The 13610-nt window shown below is 41.5% G+C and overlaps 1 protein-coding gene across 4 annotated transcripts in view; it reads left to right on the top strand.

Annotated features, from left to right (window-relative positions):
* Positions 1-289: 289 nt before the first annotated feature.
* Positions 290-13610, top strand: part of disc1 (DISC1 scaffold protein) — a 192315-nt gene continuing 178994 nt past the window's right edge. For all 4 annotated transcript variants that reach the window (XR_005943131.1, XM_041188757.1, XM_041188756.1 and 1 more), the window contains exon 1: positions 290-552. Coding sequence is in view for 3 of the 4 variants with exons in the window: in XM_041188757.1 (XP_041044691.1) it covers positions 444-552 (109 nt within the window). In the remaining variant the exon portion in view is untranslated. The remainder of the gene's footprint in view (positions 553-13610) is intronic.

The following is a 13610-nucleotide window of genomic DNA, read 5'->3' as shown; positions in this document are numbered from 1 at the left end:
GTATTTAAATCTAAAAGTTAATAACTGGTTTTCTGAAGCTTTAACAATAAAGCCGTGATTACATTTTTTTTTAAAAAAAGCTCAGACTGATTCCCTCACTTCCCTAAACCTCTGGAAGGAACGGACTCCTTGGTGCAGGAGGCTGAGAGGACTCCATATCGCTGTCTCCGTTCGTCAGTGCAGCGCTCGAGGGTTTCGGCAGTCGGTAGAGTCACGCGGCGGGCGAGGGTCGGGCGGGCACAACGCGCAACAATCAAATCTAACGAACAGCATCGCGCGGACAGAGCGCGCGACCGTCAAATCGAATGGACAACAGTGCGCGGGGGAAACCGTTAGAGTGGAACGGACAGAACGCGCACGAATTGGAATTGAACGAAACTGCGGCGCGCGGGAGCGAGGTTACCGGATGCTCTTAGTCCGCGGCTTGGCCGTTTCAATTGAGGATGTTCGCTGGGATGGACGTTATCCCCAAATCGTCGGCCTTCGCCTATCGGCCGAGATCCGCCTCCAGCAGCGATCCTGGGCCTCGGGAGCAACACCCGCAGAAAAGAGGTATAGTTGATAATAGAGACCGGGCTCTGATGCTGTCGGTCGTTTTTTTTAATGTACTTAAGAACGCGCTTAACGTTGGATATCCGTGTGTGTGGCCCGGTAACGCTCTTTTCTCCCCTTTAACCACACCCAATTCTTGTCCAGTCTCTGCATCAGGCTCCCGAGGACGAGATGCGTTAGGACCTGGTCTTTATCCACATCAAATAGGTGATTTCCCCCACCCTTACCCTGCGGGTGCAGACTAATTGCAAACGACCGTCTCAAAAATTTGTTTAAAATGAGCCGGCTTGGTCCAACCCACGGCTTCAACTGGGACCTTCTGGTCTTTACAATTCAGCTACTTGCTACATAAATTCACTACGCCATCGGGGGATGGGGGAAACCATTCCGTATTTTAGCAGAGATCAGTGCTTAACTTTTCAAGAAGATAATTTTCTCTATTAATATAAACGCGCACGTACTCGGGGCTGTATTTTCTTACTTTTGCTATTATGATTCCCATTTACCTTTTACACCTGCCACTTCTTTTATTGCTTCTATATTTCATTAATTTTTGAAATAACAGAATTGTATAATTTCCTTAACTTTCACGTATTATGTAGTTGGTAGTATGATGAACCAGGTTAGTCTAGTATGGTAGTTGGTGGCAATACTTATGGAATTGGTTAGTTATATGGGTGTTAATATTTCCACCTGTAATATTTTTATTGTAGTGCCATTAAACAATATTTCATTAACTATTATGTAATTATTTGCATTATGACACTCATTGCAGAACTTGTTTCAAAGTGAACTGTGTTATGACACAGCGGTTGGTCAAGACCGAGTTGTTTAAATCTGAGAGAGAAAATTGAACTGTCATAAACTTTATTTTCAATTGGTATGTTTGAGATAGTCTGAATTCCAGAATAAGACCACCAGGCCTTGAGGGTTTTTATATAAAACTAAATTAACCATTTATTAATTTAGCAACAAATTAAACACATACACCTGTCTACAAATTATTATGATAACTTTTAAACAACTCCTCAAATTAATCACTCCCAGGTAAATCTTTACCAAGGCAACAGTGACTTATAGACTTTAAACAGACACCAGGCAAAGCACTTTTGATCTTACGAATTCAAAATGAGGTTCCTTACAATTTGATTCCTTTGCAGACACAGCTGTTGGTTTATAGGCTGGTTAAGATCTTAAATGCCTCTGTCTTGCACACACAAACTCCTTTCTGTTTATACCTAGCTTCCCCTTTGAATGTAAATTTTCTTTAGTATCCTAGGCTTTTAATGTCACATTTCCTAACAATAACATTTTCATCCCACTAACTTTATTAGTAATATAAACACATTATTTGGCATCTCCCAGCTAGGAACAAGATTTCACCCATTCATGAATGTTTTTTCAACAAATGCAAATGTGCACTTAACCTTTTATCCTCCTTACTGTTTACCCAATTAACATCTCAAACTATTACACATCAAAACACCCAGCTGGCTTTATTCCAGTTAAGACACACACACACATAGACACATAGACCACTAAACTCTATTTAAAAAAATAATTTCCAATAACATTATAGACATTAATCTCTTCATGACAACTGTAATAAATAGATCATATTGTCGCTGATAAGTTGCCACAATGCCAAAAAATACATGAAAGGTCATAGATGGTGCAGTTTTATATTCCGCATGATAATTGAACCATCTGTGATTAGTGTTTTACAGTTAATGGATTTAAGTAGTTTAAGCACTTATGCAAACAAAGAAATATAGCATCTGTAGTCTCCTGTACCTGCCACATGACCTCATTTCCAAAGTAATTTGGTGCATTGATTGACTTGATAACTGAAATAGCACTTTTTAGAAGTTTGCCTTCCATTGAATGCTCTCACTCGTTTTGTATGAATTACTTTGTAGAATGCTGACTGTGATAACTACAGATGGTCATATAAGAATCATCTTAAAACCATGGTCTTTTCAGTAACTTCTTCTCCATGTATCCTTAAAGCCAACTGAACCAGTTATTATTTTGGCATGATGCATGATTGGCAAGTTCCCAATCTTGAAACAGCTGCTAACTTTTACCACTTCCTCCAAGAAATTACTGGAACTAAAACTGGAAGCCATCCCTGCTGACTGGAAGTAGCTTTAGGAATTGGATTTTTCTTTGACTCAGCCTAAAGCCTGCTTTTTTGGTCCCTTCCTACTTGTCATCCACATGCTTCCCTTTGGCGACATCGTCCAAGAACCACAACGTCAGTTTCACATGTAAGCTGATGACACAAAGAAACAAAAACATCCAGCTCTACCTCACCACCACTTCTTTCGATGCCTCAATGTCTCTAAGTTGTTGAACTGATTGTCCAACATCCAGTACTAGATGAACAGAAATTTCCTCCAACAAATATTGGGAAGACCAAAGCCATTGCCTTTGGATCCCAGCGCCAAAGACACCGAACCCAACCCTCTCCCTAGCAACTGCCTGAGGGAGGCTGAACCAAGGTTCATAATCTTAGCGTCATATCTGACCCTGAGATGAGCTTCAAACATATAGCCGTACCATCACTAAGACAACCTATTTTCACCTCCATAACATCACCCAACTCCACCCCTGCCTCAGCTTATTTGCTGCTGAAACCGTCATTCATGCCTTTGTTACCTCTAGATTTGACTATTCTAACATACTCCTGGTCAACTTCCCATGTACTATTCTCCATAAATTTCAGGTCTACCAAACACTGCAGCCCATGGTCAGACTTGCACCAAGTGCTTTCCACCCTTCATTTCTGTTCGTGCTGACCTAATTGAATCTCATTTAAGCAACACCTCAATTTCAAAATGCTTATCTTGGCTTTCAAATCTCTCCACAGCACCTCCCATCCCTACTTCTGTAATCTCCTCCAGTCCCACAGCCCTCCATGATATCTATGCTTCTTTTGTTCTGGCCTCACGAGCAACTCCGATTTTAATCATTCGGTCATTGGTGGCCATGCTGTTACAAATACGAGGTTTTATGGGATTGTTATGTTTTAGGACTGTGTAGGGTAATTTAGGGAAAAATGGAGAACTGAAGAGGGTCATGTCCATTTCCTATGTTCCTATATCATGTGACCTCTTCTGAATTCTGCTAACAGCAAGACTGGGTGCTTGGCTGTGAAATGTTAAAGAGGGGCCCAAATTGTTTTACTGGGAAGAAGGTGCAAGGTGGTCATGGCTGTGAACAATGACCAAAGCATCTGTGCCGATGGCGGATTGACTGTTAATCTCCAATGTCCTATGAAGGTGCTTTGTAAACAGTTATATTTGAAACTATCTATTTAGTTTCAAGATAGAATTTATTTGGGAGTCTAAAGGATAGCTAATTAGCATTTCTATATGAATACAAGGCCAGTGTGATCCACATTGTTATGGCGATGGGCTTTGAGCGGGCAAGAGTCCATGGAAAGCCATTGCAGGGATGGGTTACAGGCTTTCCTAAAAATATCACTGAACCTCACAGACAGGTTCAAACTCCAAGAATCCAAGAGAGAAAGAGCCAAGAGATGGGGGAAGCAACTCTCTTTGTTCACAATGTGGGATGGATCGTGCTCAGATTGAAAAGACCAAAGTAGTGAGGGTTTAAACAAAGCTGGAAGATTTTCCTAGCTTTGGCTAAAGGGAAGGATCTCGGGGTAACCCGCATTGTGAAAGTCAGTTCAAGAAATAGAGGTTACCTGGCTGGAAGAGGGAAAAGGAGCTAAGAATCATTTTGCACTGCTTCCTGGAGAATGAATTGTCCACTTAAGGGCCAGAGTAAGGAATAACCATCGAGGGAGATTTTTGGTAGATTTAAATGTTAAATGGGATCTTTTCTGTAGTTTAGGATAGAAGTTGCCTATTGAAATAAGGCGGGATTTTCTGGTCCCACTGAAAGTCGATGGACTTTTGGCTGGGCTGCTGCATCCACCAGGCCGAGGCTGGAAAATCCTGGCAATAGTGTTTAATGAATGTTGCCTTTAGTTTGTGTGTTACAGCAAAAGTTTTAACCCCTGAAACTTTGTCATGAAGTTCTAATAAGTTGCCCACTGGGAATTTAAATTTCTTTTTAAAAGTTATCAGTCTCTGTGGGAATGTGAAAGTTCCTTCAGCTGCCTAGGCTCTCAGCTCTGGAATTCCCTCCTTAAATCCCCCTCTCTGCCTCTCTTCCTTTCGTCAGCTCTTTTTTTTCTTTAAGACACTCCTTAAAACCTCTGTCTTTGACCAAGCTTTTGGTCCCCTGTCTTGATATCTCCTCATGTGGCTCGTTGTCAAATTTTACTTTTAAAATGCCCTGTGAAATACTTTGGGGCATTTTATTATCTTAAAGGTGCTATAAAAATACAAATTGTTGATGGATGTATGAAAGGAGGGAAATTAAAAGGGATGGTTATCTCATAGTTCTTGTTATGCAACTTCAAGCATAGAATGGCGTTGACTGAGATTTGGCTGCAGGCCAGCTGACATTAGTACTTGATGAGAAAACTATGATTTTATCCTCTTAACAGATCTCTCAAATTTCAAATAACCATTAATAAATTGTTCATGGCATGTGAAGGAATGGTTTGTATACAAGTTACTGCAACTAGATGGGACAGCTCTTTCAAAGAGCCAACAGGCACTAAGGGCTGACTGTGCCTGTGCTCTAAGACTACTTTTCTTGCCACTTCTTTTATACCTATTTTTTCCTTTTTGCATCCCTCGTTCCTGTGATAATTGTTCCATAAATGCTGGTTGTCCTTTAGGTTCCTTGTTCAAAAGGATGTCGTTCATATGTGACCCTGTACTGAGACAGTCAATATCAGCAGGTAGGTTTATTGTGGGGCCTTGCCCAACATGTACACATGCATTTTCAACAGGGGTTGCTGTATAATGATCAGGGACTGGAACTGAGTTTATTTGCATGGAGACCATTTGCAGTATTTCTTTCATTACTTAAGTAAGGTTAGCTAACTGAGTGTAGTCTGGGGTTTGAACTCAAGACATTCATTGGCTTACGCTTAGGTACTGTTGATAAATGTCAGTTTTTTTGAAAAATTGAAATTGCAAAAAAAACTGCACAGAGCATTTTGAGCGCAATATGCCTTAAACACCCATATAAATCTAGAAGATACTTTTGCTTTTTTAAAGTTTAAGTGTAATCAGAAAGCAAAATAGATTTCTGTGATTGGGCCGGTAAAAGGAAACTGGTTTTCCCATAAGCTGACAGCAATGAGAATGAAAATATCCTTTCAAATATTGTATGTTTGAGAACAGCAGTCTTATTTAGAATGAATAATCATTGGATTCTAAATTATGCATTGTAGTTTAAGAATAGAATTACAATTTGAAATTCAAAATCATACTGAGAGTTTAAGGCACTTACTATGATAGCGATACAGTGGTGCTCTGAAAATTAGAACTTAGAATTGCCTACTGCTATTGACCCAGTTGAAGCACAAAAATTATGAGAGAATCAAATCTTTTTCTTTAGAAAAATGTAAGGGAAGTAATCTGTACTCTTGGAAAATCATATATATGATATAGGATTAGTGTTAGTATAACTGAGATGTTTTCACAAGAAAGTGCTGCTTTGCTACTTAAAAATTAGTGCTTTAGATTTGTAAGTGTGTTATTTACATTTTCTTATAAGTATCCATTTTTGAACAGGGCAGTTACTTTTGACCTGTTAATCTCTGGACAAGTACATTCATTTTCGAATTTAAATATTGTATAATCTTTCCAAAGACTGTAATTGTAGATTAAAGAGATGCATCATTGTGTTGTGATTTTCAGTTTCCTGTGGAGCAGCAATTCCCAACAGTAAACTTTGACACAATAGCAAAACATTTACAAATAATTAAAGTGTGAGCACCAAAAGAAGCATCAAAAACAAAAAGATTATATTTTTTCAGTTTTATACTGATAAAATCATTAAACTAAAAACTCTGAACTAAAAACATGTTTATATAGGTGGCCACCAGCAGCATCGTTTATGATGGTGGGAAAGAGCACCAAGCAGGGGCACTGATCGGCCCTCTGGGCCCCCCCTGCAGGAGCAATGTCTTTGACAAACTGAGGGGTGGACCCAGATGCCATGAGGTGAGGGAGGAAGCAGCAAGGACAAGTTCAGGACTTGAGTAGCAGTGTGCCAGAAGCTAAGGCCATGAGTAGAGAAGCTTGAAGCCCCTGAGGGTGGCTAAAGAGCCAGGAAGGGGAATTGGAGACCTAGTCAGTCTGACTAGCAGCACCCTTAAGTCTGAGAAGCGTCAGAGAGAGAGAGAGAGAGAGAGACAGAGTGCGAAGGACTGCAGCCAGGAGCTAGAGCAGCAGATCAAGCCTGGCGAGTCATTGCATTGAGGAGCAGAGGCCGCGAATAGGGCAGAGATCTGGAGATTTGGCCGTGAATAATCTCTGTACATAGTTTGTTCCTCGAGATTAAGCTTTCCCTTGAGTTTATACAGTTCTGATGTCAGTGGAATAAAGGAGCCTTATTTTTTAATCTTTGTGCAGTCCATGTGTTTAAATCACACACAATGTAATTTAGGATGAGGTTTCTTTTGTATCATTGAGGGATCTGCTATTTTTGCTACAACCAGATGAGGATGTAGAATGGTTACAACGTAGGCAATTTGACCTGTTCTTCTGTGCCAGCTCTCTGCAAAAGCAACTCAGCTAATCCCGCTCCCCTGACATTTCCCCAAAGCTCTGCAATTTTTTTCTCTTCAGATAATTATCCAGTTCCCTTTTGAAAACTATGATTGTATCATACTTCCAGGTAATGCATTCCAGATTCTAACCCCTCACTGCGTAAAAAGGTTTTTCCTCAAGTCACCTTTGATTTAATGTGAATGGCAAAAGAATCAGTGTCCTCTGGTTTTCAACCCTTCCACCAATGCAAACAGTTTCTCCTTATTTACTCTGTACAGATCTTTAATGATTTTAAACACCCCTATCAAATCTCCTGTCAACCTTCTCTTCACTAAGGAGAGCATATCCGGCTTCACCAATCTATCCACCTAATTGATGTGTCTCATTCCTGGAACTATTCTCATAATGCTGGTACATCGTTCTTAAACTGTTGTGCCAGAATTGTACTCAATACTCAAGTTGAAACCAAAACAGTATTTTATAAGATTCACCATAACTTCCTTGCTTTTGTACTCTATCCCTCTATTTATAAAGCTCAGGATCCTGTATGCCTCTATTTATAAAGCTCAGAATCCTGTGTGCCTTATTAACTGCTTTCTTAACCTAATATGTTACCTTCAATGATTTGTGTACATATACCCCCAGGTCCATCTGCTCCTGCACATACTTTAGAATTGTATACTTTATCATATATGATCGCTTCTCATTCTTCTGACCAAAATGTACCGCTTCACACTTCCTTGCATTAAATTTCATCTGCCATTTGTCTGCCTGTTCCACCAGGCTATCTATATCCTTTTGAAGTCCATCACTTTTCTCCTCATAGTTCCAATACTTCCAAGTTTGTCATCTGCAAATTTTGAAACTGTGCCCTGTGTACCTAAGTCTAAGTCAGGAAAAGTAGTGGTCCTAGTAACTGATTCTGGGGAACCCCACTGAAAACCTTTCCCCAGTCCAAAATGCAATCATTCACCACTGCTGTCTGTCCCTGTCACTCAGCCAACTCCATATCCATGTTGCTACTTTCCCTTTTATTCCAAGGGCTTCAACTCTTCTGGCAAGTTTATTATGTGGCACTTTGTCAAGTGCCTTTTGGAAGTCCATGTACTTCATACTAACTGCTTTACCCTCCTCTATCCTCTCTGTTACGTCTTCAACATCTCTTCTTCATTAATTTTTAGCCCATCCAGTATCTCAATGACCTCCTCTTTCACTGTGATCTTTTTTCAGCATCATCTTCCTTGATAAAGACAAATACAAAGTTTCCTTTTAGTACTTCAACTATGCCCTCTGTCTCTAGATGTAGATCCCCATTTTTGATCCCTAATCAGCCCCACCCCTCCTTACTTGCCTTTTACAATTAAATGCTTATGGAAAACTTTTGGATTCTCTCATATGTTAGCTGCCAATCTCCATACTCTTTTTGCCTCTCTGATTACCCATTTCACTTCGCCTCTAAAATTTTTATATTCAATCTGGTTCTCATCTATATTATCAACCTGATATGACATATGCTCCTCTTTTTCTGTTTCACCTTGCTCTTGATATCTCTTGTCACCCAGGGACCTCTGGCTTTGTTTGCCCTATCTATCCCCCTTGTGGAAATGTACCTTGACTGTACCTGAATCATCTCCTCTTTAAAGGTAGCCCATTGTTCCATTACAATTTTGCCTGCCAATCTTTGATTCCAACTTACAAGGGTTGGATCTTTTCTCACCCCACTGAAATTGGTCCCCCTCTAATATTTTTACCTTAGGGGGTGCGCCTTGTCTTTATCCATGGCTAACCTAAACCATATGATACAAATACATTCAGTGCTTCACCCCTCCAGGACATTATCTCTCTCCAGCACTTAATATTCTTCTTACTCATTAGAGCAAGCCCTCCTCCATTCTTCCTTTCCTCATTTTTCCTGAACACCTTGGGCCAGATTTTTGCAGAGTTGAACTGATTCCTGAGGCCCATAAAAATGGTAGACTGAACCTAATTCGAAATTCCCAACCTCAATCCTGGCGCAAGCAGTTCGAGGAGCGAGTAAACTCCCTGCATTTCTGACCTGTTCGGTTCCATTGTGTGGTTAGACATCTCAGACCACCCTATAATTTTCGTGGAGTCTGGTCAGCTTCTTGAGGACTTGTGGTTTTCGGCCCCTCAGAGGGGTTGTGAACCATAGTCTGGATTCGGGAACCTTTTGAAAGATATGTTTAAAAGGTTTTACTCATGCCTCCCATGCCCTCTCTATGCCCACTCACCCAGTATGCAGCAGCCTCAGTTTTAGGTGTTATTGAAAAATCAGTACCCTGATAGTGCAGCTATCCCTTAGCACTGCATACTTGGAAGATGTGTTCAAGTTTCTGGAGTGGAGCTTGCACCTGTGGTCTTGTGGCTCAGATAGAGAAAGCTACACGTGAGCCAAACTAAAGCACTCCAGGCCTGGATTATGTGCTCACATTTTTGGAGTGGAGCTTGAACCCATTGTCTTGTGACTCAAAATTGAGAATGCTATGACTGAACCAAAGTTGAAATTGAAACTGAGTTATACCATTTTTATGCAAAATTCCAACAATGCTATAACAGCACTGCTACTGCAGGACCAGAAGAGCCAGCTGAGGATTTAAAAGGGAGAGAAGAGCCCAAAGAGGATTGCAAAAATTTTTTTGGCCTCAGCGACTTTTCTTTCAACGGTTTCAGGAAATAGCAGGGAGAGAGGTGGAGAGCAGCAAAATTGTCTAGAAAGCCAGGTTCCATCCCTGCAGCAATTTGTTTGCATTGGCAAGGAAGATGAGGCTGGTGGTACTCCTGGCACAGTAGGGAGAAAGCAATGGTGCTTGGGGAAAGAAAGTTGTAGTCTAGTTGACAACTTGATTTTACCCTTTTTTCCGTTATTATCTAATACATGGCTTTCTGATGGTGATTCCTAAAATTCGCTTTTTTGATCACTGCACTCCTTTAGCACCTTCCCCACTGATTCTTTAAAATCTTGCTTGTTTATCTTCTGTCTAAACCCTTCTGTCCATTTTCTGCCTCTGCACTGAGTAAATGCTTACTGTTAGCATTGAATAATTCAAAATTTCCTCCAGCTGAACGTAGGGAAAACTTTAGTTTGATGCTTTGGTTTCTGTCAACTCCTCCATGCCTCTGTCTGTAGCTCCGTCAACCATCTCTCACTGCCATTTCAGGCTAAGCCTGCAATATGGAAACTCATTGTGTAGCTGGATGTGACGATGTTGCTATGTTCCTTCCTCACATCTGTTCCACCACCAGGATGACTGCTTCCCATGTGTCCAAGATTGCTGACTTCTTTATCTACCTCTCCTCCATCACCCCCAGTGGAGTAGCCTTACTCCATGCTTCTATCACCCGGAAGTCTGATGTCCCTAATGCTTGTCTAGCCAGACTTGGCACTTCCACCCTACGCAAATATTAATTAATTTAAGAAAGCTGATGTCTCTGTCCTAAGCCACTGAAAGCCATAAACTTAAAACAGCAACAAGTTGAATTAATGTAGCAGTGTTAAGGTCGTAAAACACATAGGTATTAACAAGCATCTTAAAAGAGCAGAGAAATGTTGAGAGGCTTGGGAAAGGAATTCCAAAATCTGGGGCCCAGACATCTGAAGGCATGATCACTAATAGTGGAGTAATTAAAATTGGGGTGTGTAAGAGACCAGAATTAGAGGAACACAGAGATCTCAGATAGATGTAGGGCTGAGGGAGGCTATGGAGGGATTTGAAAACAAGGATGAGAATTTTAAAATCAAGGCACTACTGACTAGAAGCTAATGCAGAATGGAACTTGGTGTGAGTTAGGATATGAGCATCAGAATTTTGAATGACGTTACGCTTATACAGAGCGAAAGATGAGAGACTGGCCAAGAGAGCATTAAAACAGTCAAGCTTAGAGGTAACAAAGCAGTAGATTAGGGCTTCAGGAGCAGATGACCTGAGGAAAGGGTGGACACAGGCATTGTTACATAGGTGGATGTAGGCAGTCTAAGTGATGGAGTGAATATGTGGTCAAAAGTTCAGCTCCAGGTCAAATGGTATGCCATGGTTGCGAACAACCTGGTTCAACCTCAGACAGCTGGTTGGAGAGGGATGAAGTCAGTAGCTAAAGAATGGAGTTTGTGGCAGAGCCCGAAGACAAGCCTTCAGCCTTCCTAACATTTAGTTAGGGAAAATTAATGCTCATCTAGGACCAGATGTTGAACAAGCAGTGTGAAAGGTCAAAGACAGTGGAGGGACTTCAAGAGAGTTGATGGTGACGTAGATCTGTGTTTTGTTTACATATGGAACATGACATTGTGCTTGCGATGATGTCGCTAAGAGACAGCAGGTGGCTGAGAAATAGAAGGGGACTAAGGATAGATCCTTGGGGGTCTTCACAGGTAATAATGAAGCGAGAAGAGAAGCATTTGCAGGTGATTCTCTGGTGTCCACTGGAAACAGGCAAGGACAGTCCCACCCTGTTGGACAGTGGGGGAGAGGAGAAGTATTGGAGGAAGATGATCTGGTCAACCGTGTCAGAGACTGCAGACAGGTCGATTAAGATGAGAAAGGATAGTTTACCATAGTCACTGTCATATTGGGCATCAACCTTGACTTTGATAAGGGCTATTTCAGTATAGTGGCAGAAATGGAAGCCTGATTTGGAGGGGTTCAAGCATTGAGTTTCAAAAAAGGAAGGTGGAAATTTGGGGAGGGACAACACATTCAAGGGCTTTCGAGAGGAAAGGGAGGTTGGAGATAGTTCGCAAGGATGTGGGGTCAAGGGTGTGTTTTCTGAGGTGGTGGTAATTTGAGAGGTTTTGAAGAAAGGGATGGTGCAATTGATTTGAAAGGGATGGGGCAATACCTGAGAAGATGGAACCATTAACATAATCAGCTGGGTGGTCATTAGTTTGGTGGGAAGAGAGATGGGGGAGGAGGATGTGGATTTCATGAGGGGATGAGGGAGATGGAGAGGAACTAGAAAAAGATGTGTTCAGTGCTAGGACATGGAGGTACCTCAGGGAAAGTTTTGCTTGGTTGGCTGGGGGAGGGAGAGAAGCCACAGAGGCAGCTGAATGAATGTTTGAATTTTAGCAACAAAGTCCAGGAACAACTTGCACTCGTTGAAAGTGAAATTGGAGGAAGTAGGAGAGAGAAGTTTAAGAAAATGGTTTGTAATGGAGAAGAGAAGCCGGGTTATCTTTGCATTCAGGATGATTCTAGAATTGTCTTGGCAGGAGAAAGCAGGACCAAATAGTGCTTTATGTTCCAGCCAGCTCATGAAATAATAGCTAAACTAGTTGTCTACTGTAAATGCTGAAGTCTACATCCCTTGGACTTAAGGGGATGAGGACCTTACCAAGGAATGGGCACCAGTGTGAAAGAGTAATCTCTTTGGGGACAAACACATCAGAAATAGAAATAAAGGTGTGATTGAGCATATCAGTAGTGACAGAAATGTCATGGAGGGTCTAAGGCTAGACAGTTGAAAATGCCCTTGTGGGACCTGGGGAGAGCTTTTTCCAAGGGTGGACACAAGGATGTGGGATTGGTAGGGGGAAGGGGACTGCGAGTGGAGAGGGATACAAGACAGCGATCAGAGAATCGGAAACTGACTTACCTCATACACAGTGAGATTACTGGAGAAGCTGTATGAGACGGTAAGATGAGGGGGTGACTGTGAATATGTTGTGAAGTTTATAAGGACAGAGATAAAGCGAGGATAGAAGGGCTGTAAGTTGGGGGATAGAGCATGATGAGTTGAGATTGAGGTTGAAATCACATGATGAGGAATCACTCAGTGCAGAGGCTGGGACAGAAGCAATGAGGATATGTCAGTCAGAAACTTGGGTGTGTTAGATGAGTGGGTTTAAAGGAGAGATAATTGGTGAGAACCAGCTGAGGTGCTCAAAGGAGGAGAAGGTGCCAGAGCAGTAGGGGGACAAGACCAAGGTTTGATTTGGTGATAAGGACCATACCACCACCATAGCAATTTAGATGGGAAAAGTGGAGGAAGGTATAGCAAGTCGTGAAACCTTCCCCTTTAATGAAGTTATCATCACCTGTTAACCAGGTTTCCATTAAGGCTGTGATGTTGATGCAGTCATCCACAATAAGCTGCTGGGTAGCAAGATCTTTTTCACAAATGGTCATAGTGGAGGACGGTGCGAGAGCGACAGTGATAACGGATCCACTGGCAGTGTCCACAAGCTAAGAACTGGGAGGAGTGAGTGGGATGGGAAGTTGATTGGCAAGATTAGCTCCCAGTGGGCTGTCATGAAAATATAACAATTCTCATAATATTATTGTGTTTTATTGTAAAGGTAGGTTAATAGTGGGGTTTGAATTAGTTTGTGTGTGTGTGTTTGTGGGGGGGGGGGATTTAATTGAATTGGAAACAGCTGGTCAGGATGCTTTGAGT

The sequence above is a fragment of the Carcharodon carcharias genome, chromosome 5 (assembly GCF_017639515.1).
Source record: "Carcharodon carcharias isolate sCarCar2 chromosome 5, sCarCar2.pri, whole genome shotgun sequence".
NCBI classification, from domain to species: domain Eukaryota; kingdom Metazoa; phylum Chordata; class Chondrichthyes; order Lamniformes; family Lamnidae; genus Carcharodon; species Carcharodon carcharias.
This window is presented reverse-complemented; position numbering and strand designations above follow the sequence as displayed.